The sequence below is a fragment of the Anolis sagrei genome, chromosome 2, assembly GCF_037176765.1.
Source record: "Anolis sagrei isolate rAnoSag1 chromosome 2, rAnoSag1.mat, whole genome shotgun sequence".
Taxonomy (NCBI): Eukaryota; Metazoa; Chordata; class Lepidosauria; order Squamata; family Dactyloidae; genus Anolis; species Anolis sagrei.
The window spans coordinates 145,673,760-145,696,062 of record NC_090022.1 but is presented as its reverse complement, the minus strand read 5'-3'; the positions used below and the strand labels follow the sequence as shown (position 1 = coordinate 145,696,062).

The 22,303-nt window shown below is 45.0% G+C and overlaps 1 protein-coding gene across 1 annotated transcript; it reads left to right on the top strand.

Annotated features, from left to right (window-relative positions):
• The first annotated feature begins 289 nt into the window (after window positions 1-289).
• Window positions 290-21,892, top strand: PRPH (peripherin). The gene is made up of 9 exons (XM_060763922.2): window positions 290-1,024; window positions 8,484-8,544; window positions 8,889-8,984; window positions 10,593-10,757; window positions 11,734-11,859; window positions 12,604-12,824; window positions 13,734-13,783; window positions 14,391-14,470; window positions 16,256-21,892. The coding sequence occupies exons 1-9, from the start codon at window positions 444-446 to the stop codon at window positions 16,301-16,303; spliced, it is 1,428 nt and encodes a 475-aa protein (XP_060619905.1). The 5' UTR covers window positions 290-443; the 3' UTR covers window positions 16,304-21,892.
• The last annotated feature ends 411 nt before the right edge of the window (window positions 21,893-22,303 follow it).

Genomic DNA, 22,303 nt, shown 5'->3' with positions numbered 1-22,303 from the left:
AGGTCTCTTCCAACTCTTCTAGGATTCTATGAGAGGATGGAGGCACTGGCAGCCCACCTGCATTCTTTCTCTCTTTCCAGGCACATGGGTGGGGAAAGTGCCCTTTCCTCTGGCGCAACGGGGGGGGGGGGGGTGTCTTAGTTTTGGGGGAGAAGGGCCAAAATGGGAGTCGCCCTGAGGGGCCAAAGGGAAGAGGGTGGCCTCTTTGCAGGGCGGGTGTTGCCTCGGTCCGGCTGCAATGCGGGGCTCTGGGCCGCAGCCAGGAGAGGAGGAGCCACTGGCAGCCCCTCCAGCCCCCTCCTTTCTCCATCCGGGGACTATAAAGCGGCATCCTTGAAGCCGGCGCCTTCTCCTCCTCCTCCTCTGCATCAGGACCGAGCCTCTTCTCTCTCTCGCTCTCTCTCTCTTTCTCGCTGAGCCTGCATCCCTCTCCATCCGCCGCCATGAGCCACCTGCGCGCCTCCACCTCGTACCGCCGCACCTTCGGCCCCGCGCCGGGGTCCTACGCTTCCTCCTCCTCCCGCGTGGCCTCTTCCTCGCGCTTCCTCAGCGCGTCCTCTTCTTCCCCGGGAGCCTCTCTGCGCTCTTACCGCACCGGCGGCGGCGGCGGCACGAGCAACCTCTACTTGCGCTCCAGCACGCCGCTCTCCTCGGCTTCTCCGCAGCGCTATTACTCGTCGTCCTCTTCGGCGTTGGCGGCGGAGAAGCTGGACTTCTCGGTGGCGGAGGCGGTGAACCAGGAGTTCCTGGCGACGCGGAGCAACGAGAAGCAGGAGCTGCAGGAGCTGAACGACCGCTTCGCCAGCTTCATCGAGAAGGTGCGCTTCCTGGAGACGCAGAACGCGGCGCTGGCGGCCGAGCTGGGCCAGAGCCGCGCCCAGGAGGCCCCCGCCCGCGCCCACCGCCTCCTCCACGAGCAGCTCCGACAGCTCCGCGCCCAGGTCGAGGCCCTCGGGCAGGACCGAGACCGCCTCCAGGTCGAGAGGGACAACCTGGCCGAGGACCTCGCCGCCCTCAAGCAGAGGTCAGCAGCCCCCTACCACTCAGCAGGAGGCAGGAAGGCAGGCAAGGAGGGGACAGAAATAGCTGAGGCGAGGAAACTTCCTCCTCCTCACCTCCCTCATGCTCTTATTCCCGCCATCTCTTTGGCCTTCTCCAGCCCACTTTCATTCAGAGCCAAGAGGGGTGCCCTAGATCCCCGGTGGCGCAGTGGGTTAAACCACTGAGCTGCTGAACTTCCTGAAAGATTGGTGGTTTGAATACGGGGAGCGGGGTGAGCTCCCAATGTTCGCCCCAGCTTCTGCCCACCTAGCAGTTCGAAACATGCAAGTAGATCAATAGGTACCACTCTGATGAGAAGGTAAAGACACTCCATGCAGTCATGCCAGCCACATGACCTTGGAGGCGTCTATGGACCATGCCGGCTCTTCAGCTTAGAAGTGGTGCAGTGGGTTAAAGCGCTGAGTTGCTGAACTTGCTGACCAAAAGGTTGGTGGTTCAAATCCAGGGAGCTTCTGCCAATCTAGCAGTTCGAAAACATGTGAGTAGATCACTAGGTGCCGCCTCTATAGGAAGGTAAGGGCACTCCATGCAGTCAGGCCAGCCACATGACCTTGGAGGTGTCTATGGACCATGCCGGCTCTTCGGCTTAGAAGTGGCGCAGCGGGTTAAAGCGCTGAGCTGCTGAACTTGCTGAACAAAAGGTTGGTGGTTTGAATCCAATGAGTGAGGTGTGAGCTCCCACTGTTAGCCCCAGCTTCTGCCAACCTAGCAGTTCAAAAGCATGCAAGTGTGAGTAGATTAATAGGTATTAAGCTGCTGAACTTGCTGACCAAAAGGTTGGTGGTTCAAATCCGGGGAGCTTCTGCCAACATAGCAGTATGAAAACATGTGAGTAGATCACTAGGTACCAGTTCTGTGGGACGGTAAGGGCAGTCCGTGCAGTCATGCCAGCCACATGACCTTGGAGGCGTCTATGGACAATGCCAGCTCTTTGGCTTAGAAATGGAGATGAGTCTCCCCCCCCCTCCCCAGAGTCAATCATGCCTGGACTTGATGTCAGGGGAAAACCTTTACCTTTACTAGAGCAAAGAGAGGTGCATCTCCACTGCAGAATTAGCACACTTTGCCTGGATCTGCACTGCCCTAGATCCCAGCCCACTTTCATTCAGAACCAAGAGGGGTGCATCTCTGCTGCAGGAGCAGCACACAGGGAGATGCTCACTGACTTAACTGCACACAATTGCCCCTTCTGTAGATGATTCAGGTGGCAAAAACAGAACCAAAATGAGCCACTGAGGCTGGATCTGCACTGCCCTAGATTCCAAGATCTGATCCCAGATTATCTACTTTGAACAGGATTATATGAGTCTGCACTGCCAGCTACTCTGGGATCAGATCTCGGGGCAGTTCTGTGGGATCCAGGCAGTTATAGGTTGCTGTGAGCTTTCCGGGCTGTATGGCCATGTTCCAGAAGTATTCTCTCCTGATCTTTTGCCCACATCTATGGCAGGCATCCTCAGAGGTTGAGGGGTCTGTTGGACACTAGGCAAGTGAGGAAAGGGGTTGTGAGTGGGAAAAAGAAGCCTTGGCATTGGGAGGAAGTTTACATTGGCTAGGGTCTTGTCATCTTTCACTGCATGGCTCCATGCTATGGAATCGTGGGATGTGTAGTTTGGTGGGGATCGTAGCATTCTTTGGCAGACTCTCATGACTCCAAAGTACTGAGTCATTAAAGTGGTACCAAACTATATTATTTCTGGGTTGCTGTGAGTTTTGTGGGCTGTATGGCCATGTTCCATAAGAATTCTCTCCTGATGTTTCTCCCACATCTATGGCAAGCATCCTCAGAGGTAGTTGAGGTATACTGGAAACTAGGCAAGGGAGGTTTATATATCTGTGGAATGTCCAGGGTGGGAGAAAGAACTTTTGTCTGTTTGAGGCAAGTGTGAATGTTTCAATTGGCCACCTTAATTAGCACTTAATGGCCTAGCAGTTTCAAGGTCTGGCCTCTTACTGCCTGGGGGGCTTTGTTGGGAGGCATTTCTGCAAGGCTTTTCAATGCTAATCAAGGTGATTAATTGAAGCATTCACACTTGCCTCCAACAGAGTTCTTTCACCCATCCTGGACCTTCCACAGCTCATTTGCCTACTTTCCAACAAACCTCACAACCTTTGACGATGCCTGCCATAAATGTGGGTGAAATGTCAGGAGAGAATGCTTCTGGAACATGGCCACACAGCCCAGAAAACTCACACACAACCCAGCGATTCCAGCCATCAACAACACAGCCTTCGACAACACAGGGAGTTATAGTTGGGCAGAGATGGCTTGAAAAAGAACTCTGAAGAATTAGCTAATGGAGGGAGAGAGGGATGTTCTTATTCCCTCATGTCTCCTTTGCCTTCTCCAACCCCCGCCTTCAGTGAGTGCTGGTGGGAGTGAATAGGGGCACATCTCCACTGCGATCTATTAATGGAATGGGGTGGGGGAGGAGAGAGCCCCCCTCTTCCTCCCATCCCCCCATAGGGAAAAAGCCAGAACCACCCACTAGCCCAAAGGATTTGTGGTCTTCTCTAGCCGACTTTCAGTGAAGGCGGGTGGAAAGTGCACCTCCATTGCAGAATTCATTAATTCAGGGAAGGGTGGAGAGAGAAAGGAGAGATGGAGAGGCCCCCTCCATGCTTTCCCTCCCTCCTGAGGGGAATAAAAGGAGAACAACCCGCTTCCTCAGACATTTTTTGGCCTTCTCTCGCCAGTTTCAGCCTGTAAACTAAGAGTGTCAAACTCATTTTCCTCAAAGGGCACATCATCCTGCCTTCAACAGCATTTTGTATCCATGGATGAAGAATCCGTAGATATAGACGGCCAACTATAATTTTTTTTACATGATACTTGTTTCTTTAGTTTTAGCGCAATTTGGGTCGCTAGATGTTATTGGAACAACTAATTCCATCTTTTTTGGTTAGCCAGCTTGAGGATAATGGGAATTGCAACCCAACAACACTTGGGTCTCTGAGGTTGGGGAAAGGTTAAAGGACCTTGTAAAAGAATATCTCCAAATATTGTATCTAAATCCAACCCCCAGTCTCCTGATTAAACAGAACAAACTGCAGTCTCTCAGATATTACTGTATTACAACCCCTCTCATAGCTTTAGTCATGATGTTTAATGAGGAGGAATACAGGAATTGCAGTCCACAATCTGAAGGGCCACATAACATAACATGGCAGGTCAGATTCAGCCCATGGACCTTGACATTAGTGGGGGTTTTTTTTTTGGTAGGGGCAAATTTTCTGTCAGAATTTTTTTTAATGTCAGGAGTGACTTGAAAAACTGCAAGTCGCTTCTGGTATGAGAGAATTGGTCATCTGCAAGGACACCTATATGTTTTACCATCTAGTGGGAAGCTTCTCTCATGTTCCTGCATTAGAAGCTGGAGCTGACAGATGGAAGCTTACTCCATCTTGCGGATTCCAACTTCTAGCAGTCCTAACAGTCCTAACAGGGAGAGAATACAGCCTAGGGCTTCATTTCAATCTGTTTCCCCAAGTAAAGTTCAGTTTTTTATCTTTTTGTTTCTAATGCTTTATTACGTTTTCACATGAATATCATTCACATCTTTCATACTTTCCCAGCTCACATCATTACTTGATTTCTTTACTAGCACCCCCCCATTTACATATATACAAACATTGCTTGTATAATTACAAAGTAGTACAATGTTAATTCCTAATTGCACTCATTCTTTCTCATTGGTTTGAATTCCCCTTCTTTGAATGGAAGACAATCATATGTAATTATATTCTTCCTTCCTAGTGAGGTATTGTTTTGTTACTCCTCCTAGCATGATAACTATTACTAGAGATTTACATTAAAAAAAAGCCTCTGACAAATAAAGATCCAATTGCAAAGGCTCCTGTAAATTCTTTTCCTTTCTTTTTGCAAAATGTAATAATATTTAGTTTTGAGTCCAGGATGAAGAGATGTCTCTGAATATATGCAGAGTGTCTTCCTTGCTGCCATTTTACCATTCAGTAATCTCAGCCAGTCCTCTTAGTTTTAGAAGAGGGAACTACTCTGCTGCTCTTGCTGCCTTTCATGCAAACACTGACTATAGAGTCCAAAGAAAGGGGAAAATTTGCCTGATCCTGAGATTCCCGGTCCTTTTGTAAGCTATGGGTTGTTACAACAAGGCAAAAATGGAGATTAACATCAAACAAAGGTGTATATATATGTGTGTGTATGTCTTGGATTACATAAGAGAGTCAGTTAGCCCCTTGGGTTGCTGTGAATTTTCTGGGCTGTATGGCCATGTTCCAGAAGCATTCTCTCCTGATGTTTCACCCACAATTTCCTTGTCCTAGTTTGCAACAGACCTCACAACCTCTGAGGATGCCTGCCATAGATGTGGGAGAAACATCGGGAGATAATGCTTCTGGAACATGGTCATATAGCCCAGAAAACTCACAGCAACTCAGTGATTCTGGCCATGAAAGCCCTCAACAACACAGTTACCCCCTTCTTCCTCTCATCCTGAGCAGAAGGGAGGGAAAGAGATTGACAGAGATAGCCCTGGTGCTGGACAGCTCAAGAAATACACAGGAGTGAATTGGGATCCTCTAGTCTTAGTTTCCTTGATTTCCAGAGAAATAAAAGGATGCAAAACAGCCACAACAACTAGACACTATTAATAATGATGTGCAAGTTCTGCAATGCAGTACAAGATCAGTAAACAACCAGGAGCCAAGTAAATGTGTCATGCTTGCTCATTTTCATGCAGTATGTAGAGCAAGTGTTCTAACGGCACATAAAGCAAATGTTGAATCTGTTAGAATAGTTAGAGTTTTGCATCCTGAGTGTTTGAACTTGATGGAAAAATCCAGTAGCCAAGGGACTGCCCTGTGCTGGGAGCCACATTAATCTCCAGCCCATATAAAGGAATTGCTAGTTGTATCTCAGTTCTAGACATTAATGACCAATGTGTGGGTTATAATGGTGTAACCCTGGGCAGCAGTAGACCCATTTGGATTTTTTCATGTCAGGAGTGACTTAAGAAACTGCAAGTAACTTCTGGTGTGAGAGAGTTGGCTGACTGCAAGGATGTTGCATAGGGAATGCCCAGATGTTTGTAGGGAATGCCTGTGGGATGGCACACCAGTACTGATGAAGGGTCTGTAACTGTACAGAGATTGTGACTGCATGGTTAGGGACACTTTTGTGAGCATGAGCCCAGCTGAATACACCGGAGCTTTATTCTCATCAATCATTTGTAGATCTGGGACTTAAAACTTGGAACCAGGGATTTGAGAGGATGGTTTAGGAAGGTTGCAGCTTTCTACCTTTTCATGCTTACATTTTGTTTCCATCAGAACGTCAGGCAGGGAGAGATGTGAAACCCAAATTTTTGGGACAGGGATGCAAGGCAAGTGGGTGGGGATTTGTAGGTGACATCCCCAGAGAAAGGTGAGCATTCTGGAAAAAAATTGATCCCAGATCATTTCAAAGAAGGAGGCAGAAAGGGTGGGATGTGTCTATCAAGACATCACAGGGCAGGGGTGGATGTCAAAGTACGACAAGGGAAAACATCCAGGTGTCCAGAAAAAAAGCTTATTCTTTTCTAGGGTGGGGCAGTGGAGCCCAGTGCTTGGGAGGAACCAGCAGAGGGTAGTGGGGTGTGGCAGGAGGAGAGGTGGACCTTTATGGTATGGACCTTCTCCTTTGGCTTTGTGGCACCCATGGGATGTATGGATGGGGCACAGAAGGGAGGAGGGAAGCCTTTTTGTAGAGCAGGGTGGTAGTGCCATCCATGGTTTTAGTTAGGGAGCTGCCATCGTCCGAGCTCTGGAGGGTTTTTTTTTTATGCCAGGAGTGACTTGAGAAACTGCAATTAGCTTCTGGTGTGAGAGAATTGGCCATCTGCAATGACGTTGTCCAGGGGACACCCAGATATTTGATGTTTTACCATTCTTGTGGGAGGTTTCCTCTCATGTCCCCACTTGGGAAGCTGGAGCTGACAGAGGGAACTCAATCCGCTCTCCTGGGATTTGGTCAGCAGTCCTGCTGGCACAAGGTTGTAACCCATTGTGCCACTGGGGGCTCTGCTCTGGTGGTGATAGGGTGGCAATGGAGGAATGACAATTGGTGTGAGTGGCAAAGCAGTCACATCCAGCAAATATCAGTCACATACATCAGATATCAATGTGGGTGGGGTACCTGCAGCAGTGTCTTAGAGTGAAGGGAGCACTAACAGTTCCCCAACTAGTTCTGTGAGGCTTTTTAATCACAGGCAAGCTTTTGTGCACATTACACTACAGCTGTTTCTCCAAAGACGGAGATATATAGGAGGAACCAAGCCACAGGAAAAAGGAACCAGGACTGCATTCCCCCAAGGCTCCATGGGGTGGGGTTTGCGTTTCCGCATCCTGGCATGCTGCGGCAGATGGAGGAGTGGGAGAAGAGGGAAGGGAAGCATAAGAGATTGGAAGCAAGGAAAGAGAGAGACACTCTTGATGTGGGGTGTGAAAACCCTCCAGCGTGCTCCTCTTTAATATTTTCATCCTCTTCTAAGTTGTGTGCGTAGCAAATGGGGTGATGCATCAGAAGAGAAGGGTGTGACCCTATGGGAGTTGCACCGCTTTTGGATTCCCCCCCCCCCCCCAATTTTATCCAAAGGTGGATAATAGATATTAACCCTATACAAAAAGAATTAGATACTAGGAATACCCATTAAGTGTTTTTTGTAATTAGTTTAATTTGATCAGACTTGCATCTCCTCCTGTAGTCAAAGCTCCCCAATCAGACATACTTTCTCCCATGTTCCTTATCACAGGATTGTGAAGTATTACTTCTGCAGTAGCATTGGATTGAAACTCCCATCAGTCCTAGCTCTTATAGCTAATGTTGAAATATAACGGGAGTGGGAGTTCAACTGCATTGAGTAGCCATGTTTCTTACATTCTCTACAGTGCCAAGTATAGGAACCTAGATACCCCTAAGGCAATAGATTAGTCATGGACAAAATTTCTAACTTGTGGGCTGCATGGTGGGCCGAGGTGGTGTGGTCAGACCAGGAGGGAGGGGGTTCTCCCCAAGCCCCCTCCCTGCCCTTTCCTCCCTTTCTCTTCTCTTTCGGAGGCAGAAAGTCAAGGAAAGATTAGAAATTTGGATCCCATGATGGTTGGCCTTGGTCAGGATGAGATAGTGGACAGGAGAGAAAAGTGTATCCATTAGACCCCCGTATTTCCTAATGCTGATATAGGTAACTTTCATAATATGTGCAATGGTGGATGGCAGCAAAAAAGGGTTACAGAACAAGTTTATAGAGTGTCCAAAGGAGGGTGGGTGGAACTCTTCCTGACATAAGAGTGCAGTGTGTTGGGTAGAGAGAAGCATGGTCAAAGTTGGGGTTGCAGTCTGGTCCTTTGTAGAGAAGGAAAGCAAGTCCTGTTTGCAGCTTTTTGTCACTCTCTGTCCTCTGCAGGCTGGATGAGGAATTGCACAAGCGTGAAGATGCTGAGAATAATCTGGTTCTGTTCCGCAAAGTGAGTAAACCCATTGATGAGACTGACTTAAGGAATGGCTTGTTTGTCTGCTTGTCACCAGTCCACACTTCTCTTTACAAACAGTCCACTTATGGACAATTGCATCCACTTATGCATTTCTTTTCAAAGAGCCACTTGTATGTCATGGCTCAGGCCAAGTTCTTGAATGCATTTTTGGTAGCTCTGAAGTCTTCCCTAGTTGTGCTGAGTCAAGGATTTGCGTCCCATCTCCTCAAAACCACCCAGGCCACCTGGGTACCACTTACCATTCACTGTTTCTTTAAGTGAAAATGGAAAAAGATGGATAAGTTACCCGTGGCTCTGCCTGTTGTTTTTCATTGTAGGATGTGGATGATGCCACCCTTTCTCGCCTGGAACTGGAACGCAAGATTGAATCCCTCATGGATGAAATTGAATTCCTCAAGAAAGTGCATGAGGAGGTAGGCCTGCCATCAGAATTGAGTGTACCTTGACTTATTGCATTTATTCATTTTTTATCTTACCTGATTTCTAAAAAAAATAGTATTCAGGGTATCAGGAGAACTGCCTTGGTTGCACCATTTGTGCATCACTTGGTTAGGGAAAGCTAGTCCCCAGACAAGGTATTTTCAGGATGTGGGATGTCTAGAGAAGCCCTAAGTAGGGTGCGTATTTGCCAGCTAGTGGGTACTATGTACTTTCAGCTTCCATGGAGATCCATGGATGTGTGGCAGAATATTTTCTATCAGCCTTTTATGGCCATAATCCTACACTGCACAGTCCAAAATCCTGGACATTTGTGCCTGAAATGTCAGGTGTGCATTGCTTTGACCACTTAGTGGCTGGATCACGGCTGAGGCAAAATGAAAGTGTTTCTTCCTCCAAATAAGAGTTCTGCTTCCATTGGAATGGTATTTTAGCCCACACATTTCTGGCACTGTAGTAAGAGTAACATAGTGGTTTGAGTGTGGCACAAGGGCACTGTAACAACAGGGTTTAAATCTTGCTCAGCTATAGAAACTAATGGATGCCATGCTCTGCTAGAAAATCCTGTGACAGATTCACCTTAGGGTCACCGTAAGTCAGAATTTACTTGATGGCATACAGCATAACAACTTGACACTTCAGTGGAGGATTTAGAAACATAATTCAGGCATCCAAAGAAAAGAGGTAGGCAATGTGACCAAGGAACACAAGAAATAGAAGAAATAATTGAGGGGTAGAATTCATATTAGGGTGCAATGTCTTCATTTTTATCCCTCCGTACTTACTCTAGCAAAAGTACAAAACAGCAGGAACCATCTAGCTGCAGCCATGAGTAACAGCAGCAGCCACTCTCTTCCAGATCTGCAAGTAGATTCAAGAGGAGAGAGTTGCTTCCCCCCCCCCCTTCCCAGATACTGTTGTGATGTCCCACAACTCCCTCTAGCCCTGTGGTTCTCACCCTGTGAGTCCCCAGGTGTTTTGGCCTACAACTCTCAGAAATCTCAGCCAGTTTACCAGCTGGTAGGATTTCTGGGAGTTGAGGGCCAAAACATCTGGGGACCCACAGGTTGAGAACCACTGCTCTAGCCCCTAAATGGCTGCTCCTCTGCCCATTGAATAATCTAGCTTGCCATTTGCAGCAGGTTTACAGGGTGGGGTGAGAAGACATTGAAATAGCTCCTTTTGCAATAATTATAAAAGGATGTATGTTTCCATAGAGCGTACATGTGTTCCCAACAGGATTCTGCCCTGTGTGTGTAGATTCACAGAGTTGATCTCACTGAGAAAATCAGCCACGCTGTGGGTGGTTTGTTTTTATTTTGTTTTTTGTCTGCTAGCCTGATAGCTCCTTCGTGGGCGAACAGCTCTCTTGCGCTATCTTTACTTCTGTGAAATGCTATTTTTGTGGTGCTTTCACAGTTTCGTTGCCATGTGTAATGTCACTGTGTTGTACGTGTGCTGAAGTGGGATTTTGTGCTTTGTGCTCCCTTTTTCTGTATGCTCAGCCATGCATCCATCATTTCTCACAACTGATGCATCCTTGTATATCTCTGCCATGTTCCCCATGGGCCGGACTCATATAGGAGATGAACGACATGCAGGTGAGCATTCATAGCCAGCAGCAAGTGCAAGTGGAGGTGGAACAGGCCAAGCCGGACCTGACAGCTGCCCTGCGAGACATCCGCACCCAATACGAGAGCATCGCCGTCAAGAATCTTCAGGAGGCTGAAGAATGGTACAAATCCAAGGTACCTAAACTGGAGGGGATTATGGGGTGTGGATGCGTGAGTTACATCCTGAAAGAAATAGTCTAGGTTCAGATGTCTCCTTGGTCATGAAATTTTCTATGGAACTTCTGCAAGGAGAAACCTGTGAAAACCCCATATCTTCTGCCTTGACTACTATGGGACAGATGAATGAGATACCTGATAGTTGGGAATCATAAACAAGACAAGTGTCTGGTGGCATTGTGGAGGAGGGTGTGTGGGGAAAGTCACAGGTACAAACCCTGTAAGTTGCAGTTCAGAAGGAGAAAGTGCCCCTTGGTAGGAATAACCTTGGGAAACAAATGCCAGTCAGAGTAAAAAGTAGAGTCTTGCTTATCCAACCTTGGCTCACCCAACATTCTGTATTATCCAACGCAATCTGCCTCCCACCCAAATCCACAGCTGTTTCAATACATTGCGATGTTTTTGTGTTAAATTTGTAAATACAGTAATTACTACATAATGTTACTGTGTACTGATGTAATTACTACATAAAGTTACTGTGCTTTTTCTGTTGATTTGTTGTAAAACATTATGTTTTGGGGCTTCATTTGTAAAATCATGACATAATTTGACATTTAATAGGCTTTTCCTTAATCACTCCTTATTATCCAACATTTTAACTTATCCAACGTTCTGCCGGCCCGTTTATGTTGGATATGCAAGACCCTACTGTATTGCATTGGGTTGATATTACTGGGCTAAACTGTCTCACTCTCAGGGAGCTTTTATATCCCTCACATTCTTAGCCACAGGGGACATCCAATGTTTCAGACTGGCCTTAATAACCAGAACAACTGTTATGATCTCCAGATTCACTCAGCACTCCTGCCTGGCTGGCTGGAGCCAAATGCTTCTGCCTAACAAGAAAACCACTCCCTCTTTTGCTTTTGGGCCTCCCTTTGTCTTGACACAATCCTCACCCCCCCCCCCCCCCCAATCTCTTAATCTTTTTCAGTTTGCCGACCTTTCGGATGCAGCCAACCGGAACCATGAGGCACTCCGCCAAGCCAAACATGAGATGAATGAATCTCGTCGCCAGATCCAGAGTCTCACTTGCGAGGTGGATGGACTCAAAGGAACAGTGAGTAGTCTCCCCTGTCTCATGCTAGAAGAAGCCCCTTGCCTTCTTCATTGAGATCATCATCATCATCATCATTTATATCCCACCACCATCTCCCCAAAGGGATTCAGGGTGGCTTCCAAGGCACTACAAGTGTAGTATATAACATAAACGGTGCATGAGTATAAAAACAATATCACATAAAAGTTATAAAAACAAACACTATTAACACTTAACTCCACCACACTCCAGGGCATTCCACTGCTGAACAGCTCTCACAGTCAGGAAGTTCTTCCTCATGTTCAGGTGGAATCTCTTTTCCTGTAGTTTGAAGCCATTGTTCCAGTGTGTCCTAGTCTCCGGGGCAGCAGAAAACAAGGTTGCTCCCTCCTCCCTATGACTCCCCCTCACATATTTATACATGGCCCTCATCATGTCTCCTCTCAGCCTTCTCTTTTGCAGACTAAACATGCCCAGCTCTTTAAGCTGCTCCTCATAGGACTTGTTCTCCAGACTCTTGATCATTTTAGTCGCCCTCCTCTGGACACATTCCAGCTTTTTTGTAATTTGGGGACTGTCTGCATATGTTTACTTATTTGATTTATCCCTTACCTTTCTCACACAGGCCTAAGTTTGCTCTTATCAAAGTTAAAAAGCTCTCAGAAACCAGTCATTTGCTCTGAGATTGTGGGGTTTTGCCTACATCACCTGGGCTTAAGTTTTTTTAAAAAAGGAATTAAACCCCAGTACTGCTTGCCTTGCCAGAATGAAGCCTTGCTGAGGCAGATGAGGGATCTGGAGGACCAGTATGGGGCTGAAGTGGCCTCATACCAGGATAATGTGGCACGGTTGGAGCAGGAGATTCACCACATGAAGGAAGAGATGGCCCGTCACCTGAGGGAATACCAGGACCTGCTGAATGTCAAGATGGCTCTGGACATTGAGATAGCCACCTACCGGAAGCTGCTAGAAGGGGAGGAGAGCAGGTGGGTAACTAGTAGGTAGGAACTCCCCTCTAGCCAAAGTCTCCAACCTTTCTGGGCATATCTGGAATTCTGTGTCATGGACACTATAATACAACAGCTGAAGTGGTAAATCTGGCCATTTAGAGGAGCCAAGTTGATACAGATTGAAATCTGATACATGGGTGGCAGACATAGTTGATAGTTTGAGTATACACAAAACACAAAGTTTGAGTATACACAAACTTTGTTTCATGTACAAAACTATTGTTGTGTCTAAAACTACTTTCAGCCTGCTTCTGAATGTGTATATGAACATAAATGAATTTTGATTTAGATATGGATCCCATCTCCAAGATGTGATATGATATAGGTGCAAATATTCCAAATCCCAAATACTTCTGTTTCCAAGCATTTCAGATAAGGGATAATCAATCTGCATAGAGGCACTCAGAGTATTCATTAGATTGAGTACGAGACAGGGGTGAAGTCGAAGCCCTAAACCACAGCATTGAATCCACAACTTTTTACTCCCACCACATTTTCCCCCATATAAACTTTGCATAGAATCTAGTGGGCACCAAGGAAGATGGATCTACCCTGCCCTATATCCCAGGATGTGATCCCAGATTATCTGCTTTGAACTGGATTATATGTGTCTACTTGTGATTTTAACTGCAATTTAAGATGTTTTGATAAATAATAAATAATGAGTACGGTACACTTCCAGATCATCTGGGATAAGCAGATAATCTGGGATCACATCCTGGGATATAGGGCAATGTAGATCCTTCTCTGCTGAGAAGGGTAACATTCTCCTCTTTCAGGATACAGTGCATTTTTGAATGAACAGGAAAATTGAAAGGGAGAGCAGAGCAGGGCTATCTTGCAAAAGCACATTACACTGTTCACTCACTTGTGTGTTCTCTGCAGGATTTCACTGCCTGTCCAATCCATGGCATCTCTCAGCATCAAAACAACAGGTAGGCCTATTGCTTTGTTACGTGGGATGGGTTAGCTGTTGTATGGGAAGGTGTGTTTCCGAAAGAGTTGGCACGAAGGTATTCTTGCCATCAGTGCTATAATTTGAAAAGTTGCTTTTATGGACTGCAGCTCCCAGAATAACTAGCTTGCATGACATTACTAAATATAGGGTGGGACCTGAAATTTTAACAAGTATTTTTCCAAGCTATGTATAAGATTCTGTGCATTTGTGTAAACTTGAGTTATTATGTTTTAGGGATGCTCTCCTTGTGCCCTGTTTTAATTATAGCCCCTGGCAAAGGATAATTCACGGCTGACTCCACCTGGAATACTCTTATTAATAGCTTAATTTGTGTTGTGTAGATTCCCCTCCTCTCTCTTTTCTTCCATAGCATAGATTTGTTTATCTTGGGTGCTGTTTGGGAACAGATATGGAAGACACTGCTGCTGCCTCCCCTGCCTCTCCCTCCCCCAAATCTCAATTCCAGATTCTTCTGGTTGCATATCTCAGCCTCGAGGGATCTTTTTTTTAATTAAGGAGATGGAAGGAGGGTGTTATCTTGAGGATGGTATGGCCCTCCTTCCTAAATACTCTCTCCCTTCTAGTTTCAGAGCCAGAGCCAACTGTAGAGACCCATACTAGGAAGACTGTGCTGATCAAAACCATTGAGACTCGTGATGGAGAGGTGAGTTTCTTCCCTTTCTCTCATGTTGAGGAGAATGTAAGTGTGCGGGGTGGGGCGGGGCTGGGGCTCCAACTTATTTGGATTACAACTCCCAAAATCCAGGTAATATATCAGCCTCACTCCCAACTATCATATTATATGAGATTGAAGCCAGATTGCCTTCTGATTCTTGCCAGTTTTATGCTCAGGGCTGGATATATCTGGCCTTTTCTAAAAGCATTGAATTCTTAGTTCTGAACCTGTTTTAATTATTCTGATTATATAGATCTACACACAGTAGGTTTTTTTTTGTATAATTCCCTCCTTACCTCAGTCATGGGGAGGAGCAAAGAAGTATAAAATTGGTAGAAATTCAACATAGATTCCTCTGTTCAACAGACTCAGTGATATCTCTAGGCCAGTGTTTCCCAACCTTTTTTTTAACCAGGAGCCACTTGACCAGGGACTACTTTAACCAGGGACCACTCTCCAACATTAGTAGCAAAAGGGTTACGAATCAGTTTTTGGTTAACTTTAGATTCGGTTTGGTTATTTGGGGTGCCGATTCAAAAGATGGCATTGGATAGACCATATCAGCTCTAGTTTCTGATACAGAACATATGCCATCCAGTAGTCGCCATCTGCTCACTCACAGAAAATCATATTTAATAATCTAGAGCTGATGTGGTAGTAGTAATCTTTTCTGGGTATTCAGCCACTCCCCTCCCGACATTCCTGTTGCCTTAGCACTATAAGAGAGTTTCGCAAGACCAGTCACTCTCGTTGCCACGTGGTTTTGAGGCAACGGTGTAGTAACAGTGAGACCGTGGATCGTATTTTTGCTTTTGCAGTCCATGGAACACAGGTTGGGAACCACTGCTCTAGGCATTTATGTTTTTAGGTAAACACAACAAATTGTAGTCCAATGAAAGAGTTTTAGCTTTGTTGGAAGTGGAAACCTTCAAAAAGTTGTCCCAATCCTTTGATTTCATCTTGTTTAGAATTCTCCTGTTGCAGCTAAATTTGGTATCTTGAAATCCAGGGGAAAATATGTTTAAGGGTAGCCATATTGGTTGTGCAGCAAAATATAAAATTCAAAAGTTCTGAAAACTTTTTTGGGGCCAGCTCCAATGCATGAAATACAGTTTGCAAACTTTCAAAGCCTCACTGGGTTATTCAGCAGGAAAATACATTACATATAATCCAGGAGAAAATAGTGACAAAGTTAAAGTCACAGTGTTTTGGCCTACAACTTCCGGAAATCCCAGCCAGTTTGCCAGCTGTTAGGATTCCTGGGAGTTGAAGGCCAAAACATCTGAGGACCCACAGGTTGAGAACCACTGAAAGGCAGACATACAACAGGCCCCCTCATAGTACAGCAGGTTAAACTGCTGAGCTGCCGAACTTGCTGACTTACGAACTGGCTGACTTGCGAACTTGTTGGCAGATTTAATCCAGGAAGCGGAGTGAGCTCCTGTTGTTAGGCCTAGCTTCTGCCAATGTAGCAGTTTGAAAACATGCAAATGTGAGTAGATCAATAGGCACCACTTCGGCAAGGAGGTAACGGTGCTCTACGCAGTCGTGCCAGCCACATGACTTAGGAGGCATCTACGGACAACGTTGGTTCTTTGGCTTAGAAATTGAGATGAGCACCACCTCTCAGAGTTGGACATGACTAGATTTAATGTCAGGGGAAACCTTTAACTTTATCTAATACAACTTCATCTTAGTCCAGGACTCAAGCCACGCCTCCCCAGTCACTGTTCTTTGGTGTGACCCTGTGGCGTTCCCTTTTGTCTCCTGCAGGTGGTGACTGAATCCAGGAAAGAGAAGCGGGCTGAGATAGAGAAGTGATTCTGGTCATGCCCAGTGCCTCCCAGATGCCATGGGGAAGGGCACTAAAGCTAACCAATGTGCAAAGAAGTCCCGGCAGCAGATCCCCTCATTTCCTCACAAAGCCGCACTGGCCTTATGTATGATGACGACGAAGATGTCAATATTTCTTACCTCTGACAGCCTTCCTGCACTGTCTACCAGGCTTCCTAAACCAGTTTTACCCCTTAATGTTCACCTCTAGCCTTCCTGAGGGCAGCCTGGTTGTGATGCCAGCAATAACCGCCCACCGGCTGGGGAGAGGAGCATGCCACTCTTCTTCATCCTGCTCTCCCCTTCCAGTGCCTCCTCTCTTTCCGCCACACTCTTTCCCATTTGCTCAGTTAGGCTACAACCCACCTTGTAACTTTATTCTCTTGCAGAGGGAAGAAAGGTCTCTTTCCTTGATCCAGGTCAGGCCAGTTGAGGCACAGGTATGCCAGCAATGTTTGGATTAAAAACCTTGATCAAGAAGTCCATAGAATTGATGGTTATGCAAAATAGAAGGCTCTTAATATCTGGGAAGTCCAGCCAGGCAACACCAACCTAGAAACACCAAAGATGAGGACCAAATATTTGGTCACCATTTAATTCTGTGTGTTGGCCACTGCAACCAGTTATTTGTTACAGAGATTCTCGACTGATCTCCTTTTGAAAACATCCCGCATCAAGGTGGGAGCTATGTATCAGTAAATCCTTGGTTCTTGCCTATGCCATGAGCTCGCCCAATGGTTTTAGCCAGTCATCCTTCTCTCCCTCTCTCCACCTCAGTATCTCATTAACTCACTCCCTGCTTTCCCAGCTCGGCAACACAAAGGAGAATACCATTGACTTCTTTTACAAGGTTGTAAGGGTAACAATAAGGTAAATGCATGCAAAGCACTCTAAACACTTGAAAGTGCTGTACAGATATGACATATAATCAAGCTCCTTAAGTTTCACAAGTGCACCCAAACACAAAATAGATTGTTGGTTGCATTGAACAAGAAATCACTGAAAAGGAAACAGAGAGGCTGCTGAGAAATTGATTGATTTAGTATGTCACTGATTGTAGCACGAGGTCACGAGGTCAGTTTTTCAACCTAAACATCCAGTTGGATTCAATTGAATTCTTAGGTAACTCTGTTCTTGGACAGCATTACTTTGTCTTCAGAAATAGTTCTTCTTTGGAGGCAAATCATATATGTCTCTTAATATGGTAGCCCCCTTTCCTCAGCCTCATAAACTGGGCTTTTAGGACCTAATCCTAAATAAATGTAGTTTGATTTACTTAGAGTAGCCTTCAAGTAATCTTCCTTTGCCTTTCTTCTTTAGAGGAGGTCTCCCCTTTTCTGATCCAGATAAACTTTGGGTATTGCTGAGATAATATTTCAGTGCCTTCCAAAGTAGTCCCCCTCTCCTCTGGCCACTTCCTTATCTTCTTGAGGAAGCCCTACACTCCTAAACACCCTCTTGGCAAGTTCTACATGGCATGAAAAGGCACCAAAGTCAGTTCGGCTCTTCTTAGTCAAGATCACTGGGATTCCCCTTTATTTGTATTTATTTAGGTCAGTGTCAAAGATGTGAGAAAGGCAGATGACCAAATGGGGTCTAGAGTACACAGCAACACGTGGGCATTGCTTTCACACATGTTGAGCTCAAACTTTTGAAATCAATAAATAAATGGGAATGCCCACATTCAGCAATTGTGATTTGTTACAAATAGGTGTTGGTTACTTCCTGCTGATCAATAGAAGTGCAATGTACACCTATAATTAAAATCTACACAAAAAGGTTGTTATCTATAGATTTTTTTTAGAATTTATTTTGATGGACCAAGAGAATGATATGTTTATGATCTATAATCCAGTGGCATGAATGTTTTTTTCTGACATAAGCTATAGCTTCTCATAAATGCTAAAGGTGAACTTATAAGTGTAGTGTTTCATATTCAGGTTTCTAATGGTTGTTTGTGTTCAGATTTTAATCAACTTTCAAAAATCCTATCTTCAAAAGTGGTGACAGGCGCCTTTCTCCAAGATGGATTCCTTTGAGTGAAGTGGTAGATGCCTTTGGGTTTTAATTCAAATATAATAGAACTGTCTGAGGTTCTGAACATATTTTGCGTAAATGTTCAGTACCGTGGAGAGAGCTTTTTAATGTTCAGACTAATGCTGTGAGTTGATTTACCACTCTGTTTAAATCAGTGGATCTCAACCTATGGGTCCCTAGATGTTTTGGCCTAATAGCTGGGATTTCTGGGAGTTGTAGGTCAGAACTCCTGGTGACCCACAAGTTGAGAAGCATTGGCTTAAATGGAAGCTAGTCCTGCACTTCATTTATACTATTAGCTGCAATTTTGTTTTTATTCCACCTGTTCCTCCTTTAATGTTCCACACACCCTTCCTGTCAGGCTCCCTCATCCAATCTCAGCCATGGCCAAGACAACCATACCCTTCACACTCTGCCATGTTGATGGATCATGCATAATTCCTTTCTTTCCGCCTTAAACCCTGAGAGTCCTCTTGGAGGGAAGTTCTTCTCTTTCCTTCATTTGCATCCTGTCCAGGAAAGTACCAGAGAGATGCATGTCTTTGAAGGTCTGTTTCGCCTTTCCAGTCTCTGAGTCTTATGATTAAAGGGGTGTAACCTCTGGGTTGGGGGATGTCTCCACCTCTCCATCCCCGGTCCTGAACCCACCATAAGCTGCCCTCTGCTACCACTGCCATTGATATTGCCCTGTGTAGCACAGCAGTCACAAAATAGAGGCAAGATCTTTTGGTAAAACAATATTGACAGAAAGCATGTGCCTTGATCAAAGCAGTTTTGGGAGAGCAGCTCGAAAACCGGGGACACTCCATTTTAATAAAAAGTTGCTGTATATTACTGCTCTGGTTATGAGTAAGGGTGGACAACAGACTGTGTTGCTCATGTCTAATGGGTAACTCAATTGAAAATGGGCCTTTGCTGATAGAAAGGTTAGAGAAATTGAGGAACTGTAGTGAGGTGCGGGGGTTTGCTCATGTCTACCATAGTGATCCTGCAGATAAGCAAATTTAACTCAGTCTTGATCCATGCTTCTCAGCCTGTGAGTCCCTAGATGTTTTTGCTTTCAACTCCCAAAACTCCTGACAGCTGGCAAACTGCCTGGAATTTTTGGGAGTTATAGGCCAAAACTCTTGGGAACCCACAGGTTGAGAACCACTGGTCTTGATCTTTTCCATTTCTCTGAATGGCTTGCCAGTGTAGTCAGGACCATCTTCAATGTGGTAGAGGGTAGAAATTTCCAGGCCAGATTTACTTTTTCTGCAGTTCATGCTTCTCTTCATAAGTTATTACTGCAAATTAATGAGTGAAGTATAATGGATTGACGTAGATTGAAATGCTTTATTTAGGACCACATTTTTCAGCAGGTGACCAATGAGCTGGAACAGTTTACCAGGGTACATCTCAATTCATCTCCCATTTAGCTTGTTAAGGAAATTGACAGATGAGATTGGAAGCAGCCAAGCATAGTAGGCCAAGTAGATCAAGAAGTGGTCTTGCTTTCCCCTTTGTTGAACTAAGGACGGAGTGGGCAATCTGGGTCTACCAGATGTTGAACTACACATTCCATCACTCCTCACAATCAACTATGATGGCATGGGTGCTGTGACTTATAGTCTAACACCATCAGGAACATCTGGCAATTCCCATCTCTACTGTAGAGCTACCATACTACATGAATGAAACTATTCATCCAATAACAAATTATTTAAAATAGGTAATTTATGTATCTGTACAGCTAGTCTGAAGATAATGTACACAGAGAAATGTAGCTTCCAAGGGACACCTCTGGCCAAACTGTTCAGGAAGTTGCAATACACAAAAATCAGGAACATAATGGAGGTTTGGTGAGTTACAGGCTAGTTGCATAGACCCATCCAGCTGAGAAGAAAAGTGGAGAGGAACTAGCGTTCTGGAAAGCTTGCACATGCAACTTCATTATTTTTTTATAATTTCCCCGATGTTTTAGGATACACTGTAAGAATGCCCTTGGTTGCCCCACTTTACAGAAGCATTTATAACTGCCACAAAGTTGGCTAGTCCTCTGTTGAAAATGTTGGTTGTTATAGCTGCTGTGGTAGAATTTGACTAATAAGGCCTTTGTAGGTTTGGTTCCCTTTTCGTTCAATATGAATTTCTTCTTGGGGGAAGACTCACAAGGCTTGATCCTAACTTTTTGAAAACTTGCCTGAAAGTGACCGAGAACCAAATTGTGAGCAAGATTATTTGGATGTCTCACTTCATTTTTCTCAAAGTCTTCAAAATGCTTTGTAGCCTTTTATTCTTTGCTGTCACAGCTTCCTGTCACGAAAATAAAAACTTGACAGCTGAATTTTAAAGTATATTTACTTGGAAACCTTTTTAAAATGATCTCAGTCTCCCAACATGTTGCAATGTGCAGCATTCTTACCACTTATTTGGAGTAATTACTTAGACTACAATTCCCAGAATGCTCCAGCCACTGAGGAATTCTGGGAGTTGTAGTCCATAACTTCTGGAAGCACTGTCTATAACTGAGGAATCTCATCATCTAGACTAGTGATTCCCAACCTTTGGTTTTTCATGTTTCTTTTTAAAATTTCAGCTCCCAGAATTTTTGAGAGTTGGCAATGCTGGCTGGGGCTTCTGGGAGTTGGAAGTCCCAAACAACTGGAAGACCAAAGACTGGGATCTAGACAACTTTCATGGGTGGTATGAGATTCCTCTTGTTTTCTTTTGTTTGGGACACCTATCTGGATAATTATTTTTTCTCCAGATCCCCTTCTGACAGCTGCAGAAATAAAGCAACATTTGCAAATGTGTCATAGTTATATAACCATCCCTCTCGAAAAACAGCAGCAGTAGCAACACTACTTTCCAGCCTTCAGGTTTGCAGTCCCACACATTGATATGCTTCACTTGTATAGGATTGAGTTGCACTATACTGTAATTCGAAATGTGCTGAGAATAGTTCTTTAAATAATGGCATTGGCACATAGCATAGTTCTTCTGCTGGATTTTTGACATCTGATTTAGCTTGCTTCTATCATTTTCCTTCTTCCTCTTCTTTGGAACACAGATCCCCTTTTATGGGTTTTGGTGCTGATTCCCCTGTTTCTGATAGCCATGCAGCCATACCCCTAATCACAGCTCGTGAGAACACCTGGTGCTATCTTCCTCCATACTAGGATCTTTGTATCAAAGCCCCAAATCTGATCCAGTCAGTCTTGGCACAATAATGTGATTTCCATACTGCACTAATTACTCTTCTGTGCTGTGCCCTAACCCTGCCCTCACGTATTGGCACTCTGGGGTATCCCTCTGGCTTGTCTCACAAATGTGTCACTTGTGAAAAGGTGATGTAGTAATGCCCAGGTGACAAAACAATCTATCTCACACTCCTACAAAGACAACACAAATGCAGTATGGAAATGTGGGAGTGCTTGCTGTAGAATTGTTTCTGGTGCTTCTAGATCTCCCCTGAAGAGTGACTGTTACTTCATGCCACTTGGCTGTTGTGTGCCATGTATTGCTTCCAACCAGCCAATAAATATCATATTGAAGAGATCTTCTCTACTCTTTTGTGTGTGCACGTGTGTGTTCTCTGATGCTAAGTAGCCTTTCTTGCAAAATTCCCCATAACTCAATAGTTGGATTTCATACCTAATAGAAGGGTTGTGGTTTGTTCAAATTCTGGCTTTATTGTAGAATTAATACAATAATAATAATAATAATAATAATAATAATATATTTATATTCCACCCTTCTCACCCTGAAGGGGACGCAGGGTGTATCACAAGTACACATACACGGCAAACATTCAGTGCCATTTTGTATAGACAGTACACAGACAGACAGCACAGAAGGAGGTGTTGTTTCGATGCCATGGATGGTTGGGTTCGAGTCCACAGGGGGTGCTGTCGCTCCATCCTCTATGACAAAGAGCCATCAGGATTTCTTCATTCCAGCATTTCCTGA